Source organism: Hyperolius riggenbachi, chromosome 3 (assembly GCF_040937935.1).
Source record: "Hyperolius riggenbachi isolate aHypRig1 chromosome 3, aHypRig1.pri, whole genome shotgun sequence".
Taxonomy (NCBI): domain Eukaryota; kingdom Metazoa; phylum Chordata; class Amphibia; order Anura; family Hyperoliidae; genus Hyperolius; species Hyperolius riggenbachi.
Window position 1 is genome coordinate 6139496 of NC_090648.1, and position 23224 is coordinate 6162719.

Genomic DNA, 23224 nt, shown 5'->3' on the forward strand with positions numbered 1-23224 from the left:
CTACTATGCAAGCATAGCCCTGCAGCGCGCGTCGTTGACAACCTCTCCGCATGCGCCTGCTACCCCCTCTCCGCATGCGCCTGCTACCCCCTCTCCGCATGCGCCTGCTACCCCCTCTCCGCATGCGCCTGCTACCCCCTCTCCGCATGCGCCTGCTACCCCCTCTCCGCATGCTACCCCCTCTCCGCATGCGCCTGCTACCCCCTCTCTGCATGCGCCTGCTACCCCGTCTCTGCATGCGCCTACTACCCCCTCTCTGCATGCGCCTGCTGCCCCCTCTCCGCATGCGCCTGCTACCCCCTCTCTGCATGCGCCTACTACCCCCTCTCTGCATGCGCCTGCTGCCCCCTCTCCGCATGCGCCTGCTACCCCCTCTCTGCATGCTACCCCCTCTCCGCATGCTACCCCCCCTCCGCATGCGCCTGCTACCCCCTCTCCGCATGCTACCCCCCCTCCGCATGCGCCTGCTACCCCCTCTCCGCATGCGCCTGCTACCCCCCCTCCGCATGCGCCTGCTACCCCCTCTCCGCATGCGCCTGCTACCCCCCCTCCGCATGCGCCTGCTACCCCCTCTTCTATGTATTATTTCACTATAGGATTAATAACAGCAGCTCCACACAAGTGTATATTTATTTCAAACACATAAAAGTCTAGAATAGATACATCTGTACAAAATGACCGCTGTAAACTTCGGGGGATATGTTGGGGAGGGGTGGGGGGTAATGAGGGGGGAGGGGCAGGTAATGATGACTGCTGGGAACAGAAGAGGTGGAGATACAGTATTGGGGTGTAAACTGGATCATGTGACGGGGAACGCTATGGCGGGGTCCATCAGCCAATCACGGTGCTGCGCTCGGGCTTGTTTCTCGTTCTCTCGAAAAAGGCGTAATCCTGCAAACAAAGAGATGGACAAGGGATGACTCTATGAATTATCAGTATGATGTCATCAGCGTGCTGCAGAGTGATGAAAAGAATACACAGCACATCCAGACAATACATCCAGGCATGGAGGAGGGAGAGAATTATCACTACACAGTGCTTCTTTCGCTGAGAATGACTCCACCCAGATTTGATAATGCTGCGGTGTTTGCTGGGTGCTGAGGGACTTGTCTGCCAATTTCTCCGTTCCCCACCTGTTACCTGAAGGATCCAGTGTAAACTCGTAACACTTTCATACAAGACTCTATACAAACTGTCACCTCCATACATGTCTTCATTCATCTCCAGATACCTCCCCGCCCAGACCTTCTGTTCCTCATAGGAGACCCTTTTGTCCTCTAGCCTGGTCACCTCCTCTCACGCTCGCATCCAAGACTTCTCACGGGCTGTCCCTTTCCTTTGGAACTCTCTACCTCAGCTGGTTCGCCATCCCGAGTCTGGAAACCTTCAAACACACCTGCTCAGACAAGCCTATAATTTTCCATAGGTAGCATTGGAAGTTCACTGTCCCCTTCCCTGTGTTTTCTTCACTAGTGTTTCCACCCCACCACCCTCTAGACTGTAAGCTGGCAAGGGCAGGGACCTCCTCCTATTGTTTCTTATTCTGCTGTAATGTATTATCTGAACATGTACCAGTACTGGTGATGTCCACATATCAGCTATGGCTGTGTTTGTATTGCTGGATGTCCTGATTATACAGAACTCTGAACATCTCATGCATCTATGCTCCCCACTGTTGGTTGTATACTATGTACAGTACTACAGAAGATGTTGGTGCCATATAAATAATAATACTAATAATATGATCAGAGCTGTGCTATGCCCAGCCTGCAGGGGGAGCTCTGGCACTGAGGGGGACTCACCAGCAGGAAACAGGCGCCTATTAACACTGCTTTCATCTTCACATCCAGATCTTTGGGGAACTGGATCCCAAAGTTGTCGGCATCTGTGAAGATTTCCTTAGCTAGTCCGGTCCACTGCTTGCTGATCCGGCCCACACTGCGCGACTCACACAGCGGCTTCACCTGGGACAGACAGAGGGCGACAGTGAGCACAGACTGCGGGGCGATAGGAGGTGGAGGAGAGAAGGTGGGGGGAGTGGTGGGGGAGAGGGTAAGAAGGGGAGATGGGGGGGGGGGAGGGTAAGGAGGGGGGGAGGGTAAGGAGGGAGAAGATAGAAAAAAAGGAAGGAAGGAGAGGAGGGTAGTGAGGGATGAGAGGATGGAGGGAAAGTAATGAGGGATACAGGACAGACCAAGGAGAGAAGAGATGTGATGAAAATGGGGGGGGGGGGGGGGGGGGTTGGTAAAGAAAGGTGAGACAGAAAGAAAAGAGAGGAGGAAAGAGTGGGAAGTATGAGTTGTGTTGTGGAATATGCTGGGATATGCTGCCAATTTATGTCATTTGGTGGGATATGCCTACTTTATGCTGTCTGGTGGAATATGCTGCCTAGTTATGTTGTTTGGTGGGATATGCTGCCTAGTTATTTTATGTGGTGGGATATGCTGTTTAGTTATGTTATTTGGTGGGATGTGCTGTTTAGTTATGTTGTTTGGTGGGATATGCTGCCTAGTTATTTTGTTTGGTGGGATATGCTGCCTAGTTATGTTATTTGGTGGGATGTGCTGTTTAGTCATGTTGTTTGGTGGGATATGCTGCCTTTCTATGTTGTTTGGTGAGATATGTTGCATATTTATGTTGTTTGGTGATATATACTGCCTAGTTATGTTGTTTAGTGGGATATGCTGCCTAGTTATGTTGTTTGGTGGGATATGCTGCCTAGTTATGTTGTTTAGTGGGATATGCTGCCTAGTTATGCTGTTTGGTGGGATATGCTGCCTAGTTATGTTGTTTGGTGGGATATGCTGCCTTTCTATGTTGTCTGGTAGGATATGTTGCATATTTATGTTGTTTGGTGGGATATGCTGCCTTTCTATGTTGTCTGGTAGGATATGTTGCATATTTATGTTGTTTGGTGATATATACTGCCTAGTTATGTTGTTTAGTGGGATATGCTGCCTAGTTATGTTGTTTGGTGGGATATGCTGCCTTTCTATGTTGTCTGGTAGGATATGTTGCATATTTATGTTGTTTGGTGATATATACTGCCTAGTTATGTTGTTTAGTGGGATATGCTGCCTAGTTATGTTGTTTGGTGGGATATGCTGCCTTTCTATGTTGTCTGGTAGGATATGTTGCATATTTATGTTGTTTGGTGGCATATGCTGCCTAGTTATGTTGTTTAGTGGGATATGCTGCCTAGTTATGTTGTTTGGTGGGATATGCTGCCTAGTTATTTTATGTGGTGGGATATGCTGCCTAGTTATTTTATGTGGTGGGATATGCTGTTTAGTTATGTTATTTGGTGGGATGTGCTGTTTAGTTATGTTATGTGGTGGGATGTGCTGTTTAGTTATGTTGTTTGGTGGGATGTGCTGTTTAGTTATGTTGTTTGGTGGGATATGCTGCCTAGTTATTTTGTTTGGTGGGATATGCTGCCTAGTTATGTTATTTGGTGGGATGTGCTGTTTAGTCATGTTGTTTGGTGGGATATGCTGCCTTTCTATGTTGTTTGGTGAGATATGTTGCATATTTATGTTGTTTGGTGATATATACTGCCTAGTTATGTTGTTTAGTGGGATATGCTGCCTAGTTATGTTGTTTGGTGGGATATGCTGCCTAGTTATGTTGTTTGGTGGGATATGCTGCCTAGTTATGTTGTTTGGTGGGATATGCTGCCTAGTTATGTTGTTTAGTGGGATATGCTGCCTTTCTATGTTGTCTGGTAGGATATGTTGCATATTTATGTTGTTTGGTGGGATATGCTGCCTAGTTATGTTGTTTGGTGGCATATGCTGCCTAGTTATGTTGTTTGGTGGGATATGCTGCCTAGTTATGTTGTTTGGTGGGATATGTTGCCTAGTTATGTTGTTTGGTGGGATATGCTGTGTATTTATATGTTTTGGGGGATATGCTGCCTAGTTATGTTGTTTGGTGGGATATGCTGTCTATTTATATGTTTTGGGGGGATATGCTGCCTAGTTATGTTGTTTGGTGGGATATGCTGCCTAGTTTTGTTGTTTGGTGGGATATTATTATTATTATTATTTATTGTATTTATAAAGCGCCAACATATTACGCAGCGCTGGACAATAAATATATACAATGATACAAGGATGACAGACATAGGGTTATACACATAGAACAAAGTTATACATACAAATTGTACAAAATACATGATCATGCAATATGGGCTGGTTAGGTAGGCCCAGTAATACAAGTACAGGCTGTCATAGGACAGGAGCACATGAGCCTGTAGATTACACTAGGGAGTGGAGGACCCTGCCAGAGGCTTACAATCTAAAGAGAGGGGTGGAAACACTAGGGGGGGCTGTTAAATATTCCTTAGAGAGTTACTGTGTGGTAGGAGGTGGGTAGGCCATCATAAAGAGGTGGGTTTTGAGGGCTTGCTTGAATGTGTTGAAAGAGGCAGCAAGTCTGACGGGTGGTGGAAGGGCATTCCAGAGGGTGGGGGCAGCTCTTGAGAAATCCTGCAGGCGGGCATGGGAGTGTGAAATGCGCGGGGTGGTGAGGCGAAGGTCGTTGGAGGAACGGAGGGGGCGACCTGGTGTATACTTGTGAACAAGCTCCGAGATGTAGGTAGGGCATGTTTTGTGCACAGATTTATACGCCAGGCATAGAATCTTGAAACTTATCCTGAGACGGATAGGGAGCCAGTGCAGGGATTCACAAAGGGGAGATGTGGATGCAGAGCGGTGCGAAGAATGGATGAGTCTTGCAGCCGCGTTCATCACTGATTGAAGGGGGGCAGTGCGTTTCAGGGGGAGGCCAGAAAGGAGTGAGTTACAGTAATCAAGGCGGGAGATGATGAGGGCATGGATGAGCAGTTTGGTCGTGTCCGGGGTTAAGAATGGGCGGATCTTGGAGATATTACGGAGGTGGAAATTACAGGCTCTTGTGATGTTTTGGATGTGTGGGATGAAGGAGAGGTCAGAGTCCAAGGTGACACCCAGGCAGCGGGACTGGGAGGTAGGGAGAATGGTGCCTAGTTATGTTGTTTGGTGGGATATGCTGTCTATTTATATGTTTTGGGGGGATATGCTGCCTAGTTATGTTGTTTGGTGGGATATGCTGTCTATTTATGCTGTTTGGTGGGACACGCTGCCTTAATACATTGACTTACTTGCATCACTTATCACGATTTCTACCACAGAGTCAGTAGTTCTGGCTCTCCAGCTCCAATATACCGATATTTCCACTGTTACAGGGCGGGTCATTTGGCGGGTGACCCTATGAGGGGCGGGGCCATGCACCTCACCCTAGAAGGGGGCACATACGGGATCTGATTTACACTCATCACAAACATATGAGCATTCAGGACCAGCTACAGTGTGACTCAGCAGCCAGAATCCGGCCGTGGCTGATCACTGATGACATGTGTGTCTGGAGGAATGCGGAATACACCGGCGAGGAGGGCCGGCCACATTCCTGCATGCGCTGCGTACATGCCAGCGCCTGCAGGGGGAGGGGGGATGTAAACAAGCTACGAGATGGGCAGAGCGTGCAACAGTCACTACTGAGAGAAAGATTCACCTGTATATCTGATTTATTGTAATAGTGTTTTCTGCATTCTGTGGCTGAGAGTGTTCCTATCTGCAGAGGGGAAAGGAGTTCAAGGACTAAAATACACCAAGGTCCAGATTAACATTAGCCCATGCCCTGTGCAGAAGTAAATGAGGGTTTGTGGCCACTTCTTACACTTAGACCTTGATTCACTAACCAGCGCTTACCATTAGCACCATAGCACTAAGCAGGTTTTCGAGCGTTAAGTGTTGTGCAATCGTTAGTGCGCACAAAATAGTACTGTTCACACGCAGCGAGGTGCGGCGAAAACGTTGTGCGGTATGACGATAAAGTCACACTGGATGCGTCTAAAAAGTGGCATTAGGTGCGCCTAAAACATCCTACTGGGTGCCCTATGTTTTCGGCGCTGCGCGCAAACAGGCAGGTGCAAAGTACCTTGCGTCCTACTTTGCGCCCACAAACTCTTTGGCCGTGCTGACCGGCTTAGCACCGGTTAGTGAATGAAGCCCTAAATCTCTCCAGGGTGAGTGTGGGCCCCCTTGTACAAGCAGTAAATGTGTAAAGAGTATATAAATATTAGGGATAGTGAGTGAGATGCAAATAATTTCTCCTTGCATTCAAATTGAACACAAATTGGCCGGCCTATGACTGGAGGATGCAGAAACGTGGCCGGCCTATGACTGGAGGATGCAGAAACGTGGCCAGTCTATGACTGAAGGATGCAGAAACATGGCCGGCCTATGAATGGAGGATGCAGAAACGTGGCTGGCCTATGGCTGGAGGATGCAGAAACATGGCCGGCCTATGAATGGAGGATGCAGAAACATGGCCAGCCTATGGCTGGAGGATTCAGAAACGTGGCCAGCTTATGACTGGAGGATGCAGAAACATGGCCGGCCTATGACTGGAGGATGCAGAAATGTGGCCATTCTATGACTGGAGGATGCAGAAACATGCCTGGCCTATGGCTGGAGGATGCAGAAACGTGGCCGGCCTATGACTGGAGGATGCAGAAACATGGCCATTCTATGACTGGAGGATGCAGAAACGTGGCTGGCCTATGACTGGAGGATACAGAAATGTGGCCATTCTATGACTGGAGGATGCAGAAACATGCCTGGCCTATGGCTGGAGGATGCAGAAACGTGGCCGGCCTATGACTGGAGGATGCAGAAACATGGCCATTCTATGACTGGAGGATGCAGAAACGTGGCTGGCCTATGACTGGAGGATACAGAAATGTGGCCATTCTATGACTGGAGGATGCAGAAACATGCCTGGCCTATGGCTGGAGGATGCAGAAACATGGCCGGCCTATGACTAGAGGATGCAGAAACATGCCTGGCCTATGACTGGAGGATGCAGAAACATGCCTGGCCTATGACTGGAGGATGCAGAAACGTGGCTGGCCTATGGCTAGAGGATGCAGAAACATGCCTGGCCTATGACTGGAGGATGCATAAACATGGTCGGCCTATGACTGGAGGATGCAGAAATGTGGCCGGCCTATGACTGGAGGATGCAGAAACGTGGCCAGCCTTTGACTGGAGGATGCAGACCCGTGGCCAGCCTATGGCTGGAGGATGTAGAAACGTGGCCAGCCTATGACTGGAGGATGCAGAAACGTGGCCAGCCTATGACTGGAGGACGCAGAAACATGGCCGGCCTATGACTGGAGGATGCAGAAACATGGTCGGCCTATGACTGGAGGATGCAGAAACATGGCCGGCCTATGACTGGAGGATGCAGAAACGTGGCCAGCCTATGACTGGAGGACGCAGAAACATGGCCGGCCTATGACTGGAGGATGCAGAAACATGGTCGGCCTATGACTGGAGGATGCAGAAACATGGCCGGCCTATGACTGGAGGATGCAGAAACGTGGCCAGCCTTTGACTGGAGGATGCAGACCCGTGGCCAGCCTATGGCTGGAGGATGTAGAAACGTGGCCAGCCTATGACTGGAGGATGCAGAAACGTGGCCAGCCTATGACTGGAGGACGCAGAAACATGGCCGGCCTATGACTGGAGGATGCAGAAACATGGTCGGCCTATGACTGGAGGATGCAGAAACATGCCTGGCCCATGGCTGGAGGATGCAGAAACGTGGCTGGCCTATGGCTGGAGGATACAGAAACGTGGCTGGCCTATGGCTGGAGGATGCAGAAATGTGGCCGGCCTATGACTGGAGGATGCAGAAACATGGCTGGCCTATGACTGGAGGATGCAGAAACATGCCTGGCCTATGACTGGAGGATGCAGAAACATGCCTGGCCTATGACTGGAGGATGCAGAAACATGCCTGGCCTATGGCTGGAGGATGCAGAAACGTGGCTGGCCTATGGCTGGAGGATGCAGAAACATGCCTGGTCTATGACTGGAGGATGCAGAAACATGGCTGGCCTATGGCTGGAGGATGCAGAAACGTGGCTGGCCTATGGCTGGAGGATGCAGAAACATGCCTGGTCTATGACTGGAGGATGCAGAAACGTGGCTGGCCTATGGCTGGAGGATGCAGAAACATGCCTGGTCTATGACTGGAGGATGCAGAAACATGGCTGGCCTATGACTGGAAGATGCAGAAATGTGGCCGGCCTATGACTGGAAGATGCAGAAATGAGGCCGGCCTATGGTTGGAGGATGCAGAAACGTGGCCAGCCTTTGACTGGAGGATGCAGACCCGTGGCCAGCCTATGGCTGGAGGATGCAGAAACGTGGCCAGCCTATGACTGGAGGATGCAGAAACGTGGCCAGCCTATGACTGGAGGATGCAGAAACGTGGCCAGTCTATGACTGGAGGATGCAGAAACGTGGCCATTCTATGACTGGAGGATGCAGAAACGTGGCCGACCTATGACTGGAGGATGCAGAAACGTGGCCATTCTATGACTGGAGGATGCAGAAACGTAGCCGGCCTATGACTGGAGGATGCAGAAACGTGGCCAGCCTATGACTGGAGGATGCAGAAACGTGGCCGGCCTATGACTGGAGGATGCAGAAACGTGGCCGGCCTATGACTGGAGGATGCAGAAACGTGGCTGGCCTATGGCTGGAGGATGCAGAAACATGGCCGGCCTATGAATGGAGGATGCAGAAACATGGCCAGCCTATGGCTGGAGGATTCAGAAACGTGGCCAGCTTATGACTGGAGGATGCAGAAACATGGCCGGCCTATGACTGGAGGATGCAGAAATGTGGCCATTCTATGACTGGAGGATGCAGAAACATGCCTGGCCTATGGCTGGAGGATGCAGAAACGTGGCCGGCCTATGACTGGAGGATGCAGAAACATGGCCATTCTATGACTGGAGGATGCAGAAACGTGGCTGGCCTATGACTGGAGGATACAGAAATGTGGCCATTCTATGACTGGAGGATGCAGAAACATGCCTGGCCTATGGCTGGAGGATGCAGAAACGTGGCCGGCCTATGACTGGAGGATGCAGAAACATGGCCATTCTATGACTGGAGGATGCAGAAACGTGGCTGGCCTATGACTGGAGGATACAGAAATGTGGCCATTCTATGACTGGAGGATGCAGAAACATGCCTGGCCTATGGCTGGAGGATGCAGAAACATGGCCGGCCTATGACTGGAGGATGCAGAAACATGCCTGGCCTATGACTGGAGGATGCAGAAACATGCCTGGCCTATGACTGGAGGATGCAGAAACGTGGCTGGCCTATGGCTAGAGGATGCAGAAACATGCCTGGCCTATGACTGGAGGATGCATAAACATGGTCGGCCTATGACTGGAGGATGCAGAAATGTGGCCGGCCTATGACTGGAGGATGCAGAAACGTGGCCAGCCTTTGACTGGAGGATGCAGACCCGTGGCCAGCCTATGGCTGGAGGATGTAGAAACGTGGCCAGCCTATGACTGGAGGATGCAGAAACGTGGCCAGCCTATGACTGGAGGACGCAGAAACATGGCCGGCCTATGACTGGAGGATGCAGAAACATGGTCGGCCTATGACTGGAGGATGCAGAAACATGGCCGGCCTATGACTGGAGGATGCAGAAACGTGGCCAGCCTATGACTGGAGGACGCAGAAACATGGCCGGCCTATGACTGGAGGATGCAGAAACATGGTCGGCCTATGACTGGAGGATGCAGAAACATGGCCGGCCTATGACTGGAGGATGCAGAAACGTGGCCAGCCTTTGACTGGAGGATGCAGACCCGTGGCCAGCCTATGGCTGGAGGATGTAGAAACGTGGCCAGCCTATGACTGGAGGATGCAGAAACGTGGCCAGCCTATGACTGGAGGACGCAGAAACATGGCCGGCCTATGACTGGAGGATGCAGAAACATGGTCGGCCTATGACTGGAGGATGCAGAAACATGCCTGGCCCATGGCTGGAGGATGCAGAAACGTGGCTGGCCTATGGCTGGAGGATACAGAAACGTGGCTGGCCTATGGCTGGAGGATGCAGAAATGTGGCCGGCCTATGACTGGAGGATGCAGAAACATGGCTGGCCTATGACTGGAGGATGCAGAAACATGCCTGGCCTATGACTGGAGGATGCAGAAACATGCCTGGCCTATGACTGGAGGATGCAGAAACATGCCTGGCCTATGGCTGGAGGATGCAGAAACGTGGCTGGCCTATGGCTGGAGGATGCAGAAACATGCCTGGTCTATGACTGGAGGATGCAGAAACATGGCTGGCCTATGGCTGGAGGATGCAGAAACGTGGCTGGCCTATGGCTGGAGGATGCAGAAACATGCCTGGTCTATGACTGGAGGATGCAGAAACGTGGCTGGCCTATGGCTGGAGGATGCAGAAACATGCCTGGTCTATGACTGGAGGATGCAGAAACATGGCTGGCCTATGACTGGAAGATGCAGAAATGTGGCCGGCCTATGACTGGAAGATGCAGAAATGAGGCCGGCCTATGGTTGGAGGATGCAGAAACGTGGCCAGCCTTTGACTGGAGGATGCAGACCCGTGGCCAGCCTATGGCTGGAGGATGCAGAAACGTGGCCAGCCTATGACTGGAGGATGCAGAAACGTGGCCAGCCTATGACTGGAGGATGCAGAAACGTGGCCAGTCTATGACTGGAGGATGCAGAAACGTGGCCATTCTATGACTGGAGGATGCAGAAACGTGGCCGACCTATGACTGGAGGATGCAGAAACGTGGCCATTCTATGACTGGAGGATGCAGAAACGTAGCCGGCCTATGACTGGAGGATGCAGAAACGTGGCCAGCCTATGACTGGAGGATGCAGAAACGTGGCCGGCCTATGACTGGAGGATGCAGAAACGTGGCCGGCCTATGACTGGAGGATGCAGAAACGTGGCTGGCCTATGGCTGGAGGATGCAGAAACATGGCCGGCCTATGAATGGAGGATGCAGAAACATGGCCAGCCTATGGCTGGAGGATTCAGAAACGTGGCCAGCTTATGACTGGAGGATGCAGAAACATGGCCGGCCTATGACTGGAGGATGCAGAAATGTGGCCATTCTATGACTGGAGGATGCAGAAACATGCCTGGCCTATGGCTGGAGGATGCAGAAACGTGGCCGGCCTATGACTGGAGGATGCAGAAACATGGCCATTCTATGACTGGAGGATGCAGAAACGTGGCTGGCCTATGACTGGAGGATACAGAAATGTGGCCATTCTATGACTGGAGGATGCAGAAACATGCCTGGCCTATGGCTGGAGGATGCAGAAACGTGGCCGGCCTATGACTGGAGGATGCAGAAACATGGCCATTCTATGACTGGAGGATGCAGAAACGTGGCTGGCCTATGACTGGAGGATACAGAAATGTGGCCATTCTATGACTGGAGGATGCAGAAACATGCCTGGCCTATGGCTGGAGGATGCAGAAACATGGCCGGCCTATGACTGGAGGATGCAGAAACATGCCTGGCCTATGACTGGAGGATGCAGAAACATGCCTGGCCTATGACTGGAGGATGCAGAAACGTGGCTGGCCTATGGCTAGAGGATGCAGAAACATGCCTGGCCTATGACTGGAGGATGCATAAACATGGTCGGCCTATGACTGGAGGATGCAGAAATGTGGCCGGCCTATGACTGGAGGATGCAGAAACGTGGCCAGCCTTTGACTGGAGGATGCAGACCCGTGGCCAGCCTATGGCTGGAGGATGTAGAAACGTGGCCAGCCTATGACTGGAGGATGCAGAAACGTGGCCAGCCTATGACTGGAGGACGCAGAAACATGGCCGGCCTATGACTGGAGGATGCAGAAACATGGTCGGCCTATGACTGGAGGATGCAGAAACATGGCCGGCCTATGACTGGAGGATGCAGAAACGTGGCCAGCCTATGACTGGAGGACGCAGAAACATGGCCGGCCTATGACTGGAGGATGCAGAAACATGGTCGGCCTATGACTGGAGGATGCAGAAACATGGCCGGCCTATGACTGGAGGATGCAGAAACGTGGCCAGCCTTTGACTGGAGGATGCAGACCCGTGGCCAGCCTATGGCTGGAGGATGTAGAAACGTGGCCAGCCTATGACTGGAGGATGCAGAAACGTGGCCAGCCTATGACTGGAGGACGCAGAAACATGGCCGGCCTATGACTGGAGGATGCAGAAACATGGTCGGCCTATGACTGGAGGATGCAGAAACATGCCTGGCCCATGGCTGGAGGATGCAGAAACGTGGCTGGCCTATGGCTGGAGGATACAGAAACGTGGCTGGCCTATGGCTGGAGGATGCAGAAATGTGGCCGGCCTATGACTGGAGGATGCAGAAACATGGCTGGCCTATGACTGGAGGATGCAGAAACATGCCTGGCCTATGACTGGAGGATGCAGAAACATGCCTGGCCTATGACTGGAGGATGCAGAAACATGCCTGGCCTATGGCTGGAGGATGCAGAAACGTGGCTGGCCTATGGCTGGAGGATGCAGAAACATGCCTGGTCTATGACTGGAGGATGCAGAAACATGGCTGGCCTATGGCTGGAGGATGCAGAAACGTGGCTGGCCTATGGCTGGAGGATGCAGAAACATGCCTGGTCTATGACTGGAGGATGCAGAAACGTGGCTGGCCTATGGCTGGAGGATGCAGAAACATGCCTGGTCTATGACTGGAGGATGCAGAAACATGGCTGGCCTATGACTGGAAGATGCAGAAATGTGGCCGGCCTATGACTGGAAGATGCAGAAATGAGGCCGGCCTATGGTTGGAGGATGCAGAAACGTGGCCAGCCTTTGACTGGAGGATGCAGACCCGTGGCCAGCCTATGGCTGGAGGATGCAGAAACGTGGCCAGCCTATGACTGGAGGATGCAGAAACGTGGCCAGCCTATGACTGGAGGATGCAGAAACGTGGCCAGTCTATGACTGGAGGATGCAGAAACGTGGCCATTCTATGACTGGAGGATGCAGAAACGTGGCCGACCTATGACTGGAGGATGCAGAAACGTGGCCATTCTATGACTGGAGGATGCAGAAACGTAGCCGGCCTATGACTGGAGGATGCAGAAACGTGGCCAGCCTATGACTGGAGGATGCAGAAACGTGGCCGGCCTATGACTGGAGGATGCAGAAACGTGGCCGGCCTATGACTGGAGGATGCAGAAACGTGGCTGGCCTATGGCTGGAGGATGCAGAAACATGGCCGGCCTATGAATGGAGGATGCAGAAACATGGCCAGCCTATGGCTGGAGGATTCAGAAACGTGGCCAGCTTATGACTGGAGGATGCAGAAACATGGCCGGCCTATGACTGGAGGATGCAGAAATGTGGCCATTCTATGACTGGAGGATGCAGAAACATGCCTGGCCTATGGCTGGAGGATGCAGAAACGTGGCCGGCCTATGACTGGAGGATGCAGAAACATGGCCATTCTATGACTGGAGGATGCAGAAACGTGGCTGGCCTATGACTGGAGGATACAGAAATGTGGCCATTCTATGACTGGAGGATGCAGAAACATGCCTGGCCTATGGCTGGAGGATGCAGAAACGTGGCCGGCCTATGACTGGAGGATGCAGAAACATGGCCATTCTATGACTGGAGGATGCAGAAACGTGGCTGGCCTATGACTGGAGGATACAGAAATGTGGCCATTCTATGACTGGAGGATGCAGAAACATGCCTGGCCTATGGCTGGAGGATGCAGAAACGTGGCCGGCCTATGACTGGAGGATGCAGAAACATGGCCATTCTATGACTGGAGGATGCAGAAACGTGGCTGGCCTATGACTGGAGGATACAGAAATGTGGCCATTCTATGACTGGAGGATGCAGAAACATGCCTGGCCTATGGCTGGAGGATGCAGAAACATGGCCGGCCTATGACTGGAGGATGCAGAAACATGCCTGGCCTATGACTGGAGGATGCAGAAACATGCCTGGCCTATGACTGGAGGATGCAGAAACGTGGCTGGCCTATGGCTAGAGGATGCAGAAACATGCCTGGCCTATGACTGGAGGATGCATAAACATGGTCGGCCTATGACTGGAGGATGCAGAAACGTGGCCATTCTATGACTGGAGGATGCAGAAACGTGGCCGACCTATGACTGGAGGATGCAGAAACGTGGCCATTCTATGACTGGAGGATGCAGAAACGTAGCCGGCCTATGACTGGAGGATGCAGAAACGTGGCCAGCCTATGACTGGAGGATGCAGAAACGTGGCCGGCCTATGACTGGAGGATGCAGAAACGTGGCCGGCCTATGACTGGAGGATGCAGAAACGTGGCTGGCCTATGGCTGGAGGATGCAGAAACATGGCCGGCCTATGAATGGAGGATGCAGAAACATGGCCAGCCTATGGCTGGAGGATTCAGAAACGTGGCCAGCTTATGACTGGAGGATGCAGAAACATGGCCGGCCTATGACTGGAGGATGCAGAAATGTGGCCATTCTATGACTGGAGGATGCAGAAACATGCCTGGCCTATGGCTGGAGGATGCAGAAACGTGGCCGGCCTATGACTGGAGGATGCAGAAACATGGCCATTCTATGACTGGAGGATGCAGAAACATGCCTGGCCTATGACTGGAGGATGCAGAAACATGCCTGGCCTATGGCTGGAGGATGCAGAAACGTGGCTGGCCTATGGCTGGAGGATGCAGAAACATGGCCGGCCTATGACTGGAGGATGCAGAAACATGCCTGGCCTATGACTGGAGGATGCAGAAACATGCCTGGCCTATGACTGGAGGATGCAGAAACTTGGCTGGCCTATGGCTAGAGGATGCAGAAACATGCCTGGCCTATGACTGGAGGATGCATAAACATGGTCGGCCTATGACTGGAGGATGCAGAAATGTGGCCGGCCTATGACTGGAGGATGCAGAAACGTGGCCAGCCTTTGACTGGAGGATGCAGACCCGTGGTCAGCCTATGGCTGGAGGATGTAGAAACGTGGCCAGCCTATGACTGGAGGATGCAGAAACGTGGCCAGCCTATGACTGGAGGACGCAGAAACATGGCCGGCCTATGACTGGAGGATGCAGAAACATGGTCGGCCTATGACTGGAGGATGAAGAAACATGCCTGGCCCATGGCTGGAGGATGCAGAAACGTGGCTGGCCTATGGCTGGAGGATACAGAAACGTGGCTGGCCTATGACTGGAGGATGCAGAAACATGGCTGGCCTATGACTGGAGGATGCAGAAACGTGGCTGGCCTATGGCTGGAGGATGCAGAAATATGGCCGGCCTATGACTGGAGGATGCAGAAACATGGCTGGCCTATGACTGGAGGATGCAGAAACATGCCTGGCCTATGACTGGAGGATGCAGAAACATGCCTGGCCTATGACTGGAGGATGCAGAAACATGCCTGGCCTATGGCTGGAGGATGCAGAAACGTGGCTGGCCTATGGCTGGAGGATGCAGAAACATGCCTGGTCTATGACTGGAGGATGCAGAAACATGGCTGGCCTATGGCTGGAGGATGCAGAAACGTGGCTGGCCTATGGCTGGAGGATGCAGAAACATGCCTGGTCTATGACTGGAGGATGCAGAAATGTGGCCGGCCTATGACTAGAAGATGCAGAAATGAGGCCGGCTTATGGTTGGAGGATGCAGAAACGTGGCCAGCCTTTGACTGGAGGATGCAGACCCGTGGCCAGCCTATGGCTGGAGGATGCAGAAACGTGGCCAGCCTATGACTGGAGGATGCAGAAACGTGGCCAGCCTATGACTGGAGGATGCAGAAACGTGGCCAGTCTATGACTGGAGGATGCAGAAACGTGGCCATTCTATGACTGGAGGATGCAGAAACGTGGCCGACCTATGACTGGAGGATGCAGAAACGTGGCCAGCCTATGACTGGAGGATGCAGAAACGTGGCCGGCCTATGACTGGAGGATGCAGAAATGTGGCCGGCCTATGACTGGAGGATGCAGAAACATGCCTGGTGTATGACTGGAGGATGCAGAAACATGGCTGGCCTATGGCTGGAGGATGCAGAAACGTGGCCGGCCTATGACTGGAGGATGCAGAAACATGGCTGGCCTATGACTGGAAGATGCAGAAATGTGGCCGGCCTATGGCTGGAGGATGCAGAAACGTGGCCAGCCTTTGACTGGAGGATGCAGACCCGTGGCCAGCCTATGGCTGGAGGATGCAGAAACGTGGCCAGCCTATGACTGGAGGATGCAGAAACGTGGCCAGCCTATGACTGGAGGATGCAGAAATGTGGCCAGTCTATGACTGGAGGATGCAGAAACGTGGCCATTCTATGACTGGAGGATGCAGAAACGTGGCCGGCCTATGACAGGAGGATGCAGAAACGTGGCCATTCTATGACTGGAGGATGCAGAAACGTGGCCGGCCTATGACTGTAGGATGCAGAAACGTGGCCGGCCTATGACTGGAGGATGCAGAAACGTGGCCATTCTATGACTGGACGATGCAGAAACGTGGCGGGCCTATGACTGGAGGATGCAGAAACGTGGCCAGCCTATGACTGGAGGATGCAGAAACGTGGCCGGCCTATGACTGGAGGATGCAGAAACGTGGCCGGCCTATGACTGTAGGATGCAGAAACGTGGCCGGCCTATGACTGGAGGATGCAGAAACGTGGCCATTCTATGACTGGACGATGCAGAAACGTGGCGGGCCTATGACTGGAGGATGCAGAAACGTGGCCAGCCTATGACTGGAGGATGCAGAAACGTGGCCGGCCTATGACTGGAGGATGCAGAAACGTGGCCGGCCTATGACTGGAGGATGCAGATAACGCCACATTTATGTGAAGCAGGCCTTAGTGAGAGGTTTAGCATTGCTCTGGTTGGTGTGTGAGTAATGACGGAGTGTCAGTGGATCGGGTGCAGCTGGATTTCCAGTTAGGAAATAAGCAGAACAGCAGGTAGGACTGTCTTAGCTCTTCCTGGATAATGCTGGGCAGGTATCTCCCCTGAAGAGGAGGACAGAGATAACATGAACATTGGGGGGCTCACCTGGAAGTTGATATCTCCGCAGCAGCTGGACATCAGGCAGGGCCCCACCACTTTCAGCACCGGCTCCCGGCTCTCCGTCAGGAGGGAGTATTTGGGGACAAAGGGGTGCCACGTCTGAACCACGTACCCCACGGTGTGTCCCGGGGGGCTCTGGACCTCCAGCTGTGTGACATGAGAAAGGAAGGGTCACAGGGGGCGGGTACAGAATATACACCAATCATAACAGAGCTCACTAAGGCAGCCTCCACACTTAGCCCACCCAGGAGGGAGGGGGAGGAGGGGTCACAGGGGGCGGGTACAGAATATACACCAATCATAACAGAGCTCACTAAGGCCGCCTCCACACTTATCCCGCCCAGGAGGGAGGGGGAGGAGGGGTCACAGGGGGCGGGTAAAGAATATACACCAATCATAACAGAGCTCACTAAGGCCGCCTCCACACTTATCCCGCCCAGGAGGGAGGGGGAGGAGGGGTCATAGGGGGCAGGTACAGAGCGCACTCCAATCATATCAGAGCTCAGTAAGACAGCCTCCACGCTGATCCTGCCCATGAGGGGAGAGGGAGGACACAGGGGGGCGGGTACAGAGCGCACACCACCATACACACCAATCATATTAATGTTTGGCTCAGTTCACATCACGTGAATTTAACTGACAGCCTTTTCACAATGCACTGCAATGGAGCACCTGGTGAGTTAAAGGGACCCCGAGCAGACCCTTAAAATGAAAATCTGCTTTTACCTGGCGCTTCCTCCCGCCTCCTGTAGCCCGCGAGGTCCCTTGGTGTCCTCCGGGTCCCCTCCATGGGCCATTCGTGGCCCCGTTAGTGCAGTGACTTTGGCTGAAGTCGTCCACAACTTTGCATGCCCGGCCCCACCACGATCCCAGCTTGATCACATGCGCATCGCCGTAATCCTCCTGTGCATGCGATGTCCTCAAAAGACTGAACCGTGCATGCGCAGGAGGATTACAGCGACGCGTACATGATGGAGCCAGGTGCCCAGCCGGGCCGTGCATGCGCAGGAGGATTACAGCGACACGCACATGATGGAGCTAGGTGCCCAGCCGGGCCGCGCATGCGCAGGAGGATTACAGCGACACACACATGATGGAGCCAGGTGCCCAGCCGGGCCGCGCATGCGCAGGAGGATTACAGCGACACACACATGATGGAGCCAGGTGCCCAGCCGGGCCGCGCATGCGCAGGAGGATTACAGCGACACGCACATGATGGAGCTAGGTGCCCAGCCGGGCCGCGCATGCGCAGGAGGATTGCAGCGACGCGTACATGATGGAGCCAGGTGCCCAGCCGGGCCGCGCATGCGCAGGAGGATTACAGCGACACGCACATGATGAAGCCAGGTGCTCAGCCGGGCCGCGCATGCGCAGGAGGATTACAGCGCCGCGCACATGATGGAGCCAGGTGCCCAGCCGGGCCGCGCATGCGCAGGAGGATTACAGCGACGCGTACATGATGGAGCCAGGTGCCCAGCCGGACCGCGCATACGCAGGAGGATTACAGCGACACGCACATGATGGAGCCAGGTGCTCAGCCGGGCCGCGCATGCGCAGGAGGATTACAGCGACACGCACATGATGGAGCCAGGTGCTCAGCCGGGCCGCGCATGCGCAGGAGGATTACAGCGACACGCACATGATGGAGCCAGGTGCTCAGCCGGGCCACGCATGCGCAGGAGGATTACAGCGACGCGTACATGATGGAGCCAGGTGCCCAGCCGGGCCACGCATGCGCAGGAGGATTACAGCGACGCGTACATGATGGAGCCAGGTGCCCAGCCGGGCCACGCATGCGCAGGAGGATTACAGCAACGCGCACATGATGGAGCCGGGTGCCCAGCCGGGCCGCGCAGGAGGATTACAGCGACGCGCACATGATGGAGCCAGGTGCCCAGCCGGGCCACGCATGCGCAGGAGGATTACAGCGACGCGTACATGATGGAGCCAGGTGCCCAGCCGGGCCACGCATGCGCAGGAGGATTACAGCAACGCGCACATGATGGAGCCGGGTGCTCAGCCGGGCCGCGCAGGAGGATTACAGCGACGCGCACATGATGGAGCCGGGTGCCCAGCCGGGCCACGCATGCGCAGGAGGATTACAGCGGCGCGTACATGATGGAGCCGGGTGCCCAGCCGGGCCACGCATGCGCAGGAGGATTACAGCGACGCGTACATGATGGAGCCGGGGGCTCAGCCGGGCCGCGCATGCGCAGGAGGATTACAGCAACGCGCACATGATGGAGCCAGGTGCCCAGCCGGGCCGCGCAGGAGGATTACAGCGGCGCGCACATGATAGGTGCCCAGCCGGGCAGCACATGCGCAGGAGGATTACAGCGACGCGCAGATGATGGAGCCAGGTGCTCAGCTTAATGTAGCTGCCAGCGGGACCGCAGAGGGGCCCCGGAGGACAGCGAGAGACCTTCCGGTCTATGGGGGGGGCTGGAGGATGCCCCAGGTAAGTGCAGATTTTCATTTCAGTCCTCTGCTCGGGTCCCTGTAAAAGGCCTCAGTTTTTCAGCATTCAGTGTGAAAGAGGCCTCAGGGGTCACACTTGTCTTTCAGTTTTCTGCACTCCATGTGTGTTTGAATGCAGGAAAAATGTGCGTCTTTTCACAGCAGCGAATATAATTGATACAGAATACTGATAAAATGAGCAGAACTGCTGCAGGATGTCATTGTTGTTTCTGCACGCGAAAAACACATTAAGTGTGAAACAGCCCATTGATTGAGTTCTTAGTTTACAAACGTGCACAGAAACAGACAAGTGAGCCCCTTTGTATTGTATAGGACATTCCACACCAGTAAGGGGGGAGCTTTGTGTAAGCCCCTCCACCAGACACATACAGTAAGCCACCCTGATGTTGGGGGAGGGGCCTGACTCCCTTCCTCCCTCTTATGCGCCCCCCTACTCTGCCCAAAGGAGGGGGGCGGGCCATAGGATGGAGGGAGGGAGGAAGTTGGCGCACTCCTCCGCCCCCTCATCTCTACTCTTCGTCCGCATTCCTTCCATACGTCACTTCTGCCCTGCGTTACTGTCACCCTTACTGAGGTGACACCCGGGGCGGCCTGCACCCCCAGCACCCCCCTGGTGACGCCTTTCAGACGGATCACTCTCTCTGCCTCTCTGTGTTAGACAGTCATCAGATTGGCTCGCCCGTCACACCACACACACAGATTGCTGTCCTGTCCGGTGACCCGTCAGGGAATAGAGCAGCCATATTGTCTCACCTCCTGTAGGCAGCAGGGGAAGCAACAGCTGTTACCCCTTCTGAGGTGACACCCAGGGCGGCCTGCACCCCCCTGGTGATGCCTTTCAGACGGATCACTCTCTCTGCCTCTCTGAGTTGGATGCTCATCAGATTGGCTCGCTCGTCACACCACACACACACAGATTGCTGTCCTGTCCAGTGACCCGTCAGGGAATAGAGCAGCCATATTGTCTCACCTCCTGTAGGCAGCAGGGGAAGCAGCAGCTGTTACACTTCAGAGGCCGCACAAAGTGGATGACCTCCCGGCCGGTGTAGTCGCAGAGATGCAGAGTGAGGGGCCGCTGGGAGCCGCAGCAGCAACGCGCACACACCGTGCTCCGCTCCTTCGCTGTGAAGATCCGCTGCCCCATAATATTCCGCAACTCGTACTGATTGCAGGTCTCGAACCCGGTAATGGCTGCGGAGCAAGACGACACACATTATACAACCGGCACGTATTCCTCAATCATCGTTTCTTCAATCTGACCCCTAAGCATGGATATTATACTTCCCAGGGTATAGATGTCATGTGCGTTGTAAAGCCAGTAATCCCACCCACAGGATTGCTGCAGAGGATAGTCCTGGAACGCCTTATCTGTAGTGTTCCTATCCAGGGACCACTATTTCCTTACAGGAGGGTAAGCAAAGGGAACCTAAGCTGACAAGGATATGGATTTTCTTTAGCCCATTCACTATTCGAGCTATTCGAGCAAACGGCGCTATTCGAGCTCGGTACCGAGCTCGAATAGCGTCATAGCCCAGATTGATGTCCTTAGAGCCAATCAGAGGGCTCCCAGGCCCTCTGACGGCAGCCAATCACAGAGGGGGACCCTGGCCAGCCCCTACCCTATAAATAGCGGCCGCCATGTTAGGTTTCTCCGTGCTTGCCTGAGACTTGCATAGAGAGAGAGTTGCTCCTTTGTGCTTTGGCTTAGCAAGAGCTCTATTGTGTTCATTTACCTAGCGTTTTTGCTCACATACACCTCCTATATACACCTATATTGTTGTTAGTTAGATAGACATTGTATTTTAGTTAGTAGCTTTTGTGTTACATAGACAGAGACACAGCTGCTGCAGGCTTACACAGCTTTAGGCCTCAGGGCCTGCCTGTGTGGGCAGCTGTTCTCTCCTGTCCTCTGTTAGTATATTTCTCTCATCTATACCAGTATTTCTGCTGCTGTCCTTTACTACTGATTGATTCTGTATTTAGTATTGTAGTTAGGCTAGGACACTCACTGTCACTGTTCATAGGCTAAGGCTACTAGCTCCTGCGTGTGTGCACTCACTGTCTGTGTACACACTACACACACTCTATTTCCTTCTGATAACTGATTGATTATTGTAATTAGTTAGTTACTTACTGTTACTACTTGTTACTCTTACTGTACTAGGAGTCTAGGACACTCAGTCACTGTTCATCGGCTACTAGCTCCTGCGTGTGTGCACTCACTGTCAGAGTACACACTACACACACTCTATTTCCTTCTGATTACTGATTGATTATTGTAATTAGTTAGTTACTTACTGTTACTACTTGTTACTCTTACTGTACTAGGAGTCTAGGACACTCAGTCACTGTTCATAGGCTACTAGCTCCTGCGTGTGTGCACTCACTGTCTGAGTACACACTACACACACTCTATTTCCTTCTGATTACTGATTGATTATTGTAATTAGTTAGTTACTTACTGTTACTACTTGTTACTCTTACTGTACTAGGAGTCTAGGACACTCAGTCACTGTTCATAGGCTACTAGCTCCTGCGTGTGTGCACTCACTGTCTGAGTACACACTACACACACTCTATTTCCTTCTGATTAGTGATTGATTATTGTAATTAGTTAGTTACTTACTGTTACTACTTGTTACTCTTACTGTACTAGGAGTCTAGGACACTCAGTCACTGTTCATCGGCTACTACTAGCTCCTGCGTGTGTGCACTCACTGTCTTAGTACACACTACACACACTCTATTTCCTTCTGATTACTGATTGATTATTGTAATTAGTTAGTTACTTACTGTTACTACTTGTTACTCTTACTGTACTAGGAGTCTAGGACACTCAGTCACTGTTCATCGGCTACTAGCTCCTGCGTGTGTGCACTCACTGTCTGAGTACACACTACACACACTCTATTTCCTTCTGATTAGTGATTGATTATTGTAATTAGTTAGTTACTTACTGTTACTACTTGTTACTCTTACTGTACTAGGAGTCTAGGACACTCAGTCACTGTTCATAGGCTACTAGCTCCTGCGTGTGTGCACTCACTGTCTGAGTACACACTACACACACTCTATTTCCTTCTGATTACTGATTGATTATTGTAATTAGTTAGTTGTACTTACTGTTACTACTTGTTACTCTTACTGTACTAGGAGTCTAGGACACTCAGTCACTGTTCATAGGCTACTAGCTCCTGCGTGTGTGCACTCACTGTCTGAGTACACACTACACACACTCTATTTCCTTCTGATTACTGATTGATTATTGTAATTAGTTAGTTGTACTTACTGTTACTACTTGTTACTCTTACTGTACTAGGAGTCTAGGACACTCAGTCACTGTTCATAGGCTACTAGCTCCTGCGTGTGTGCACTCACTGTCTGAGTACACACTACACACACTCTATTTCCTTCTGATTACTGATTGATTATTGTAATTAGTTAGTTGTACTTACTGTTACTACTTGTTACTCTTACTGTACTAGGAGTCTAGGACACTCAGTCACTGTTCATAGGCTACTAGCTCCTGCGTGTGTGCACTCACTGTCTGAGTACACACTACACACACTCTATTTCCTTCTGATTAGTGATTGATTATTGTAATTAGTTAGTTACTTACTGTTACTACTTGTTACTCTTACTGTACTAGGAGTCTAGGACACTCAGTCACTGTTCATCGGCTACTAGCTCCTGCGTGTGTGCACTCACTGTCTTAGTACACACTACACACACTCTATTTCCTTCTGATTACTGATTGATTATTGTAATTAGTTA

The 23224-nt window shown here is 52.5% G+C and overlaps 1 protein-coding gene across 1 annotated transcript in view; it reads right to left on the bottom strand.

The window, feature by feature from the left end:
• Nucleotides 1–612: 612 nt before the first annotated feature.
• The window catches only part of LOC137560829 (phospholipid scramblase 1-like), an 84855-nt gene continuing 62243 nt past the window's right edge, over nt 613–23224 (bottom strand). The window contains exons 5-8 of the mRNA XM_068271965.1: nt 20421–20641; nt 16958–17119; nt 1803–1964; nt 613–891 (exon numbers count right to left, since the gene is read on the bottom strand). Coding sequence (XP_068128066.1) covers nt 832–891; nt 1803–1964; nt 16958–17119; nt 20421–20641 — 605 coding nt within the window. The 3' untranslated portion in view covers nt 613–831. The remainder of the gene's footprint in view (nt 892–1802; nt 1965–16957; nt 17120–20420; nt 20642–23224) is intronic.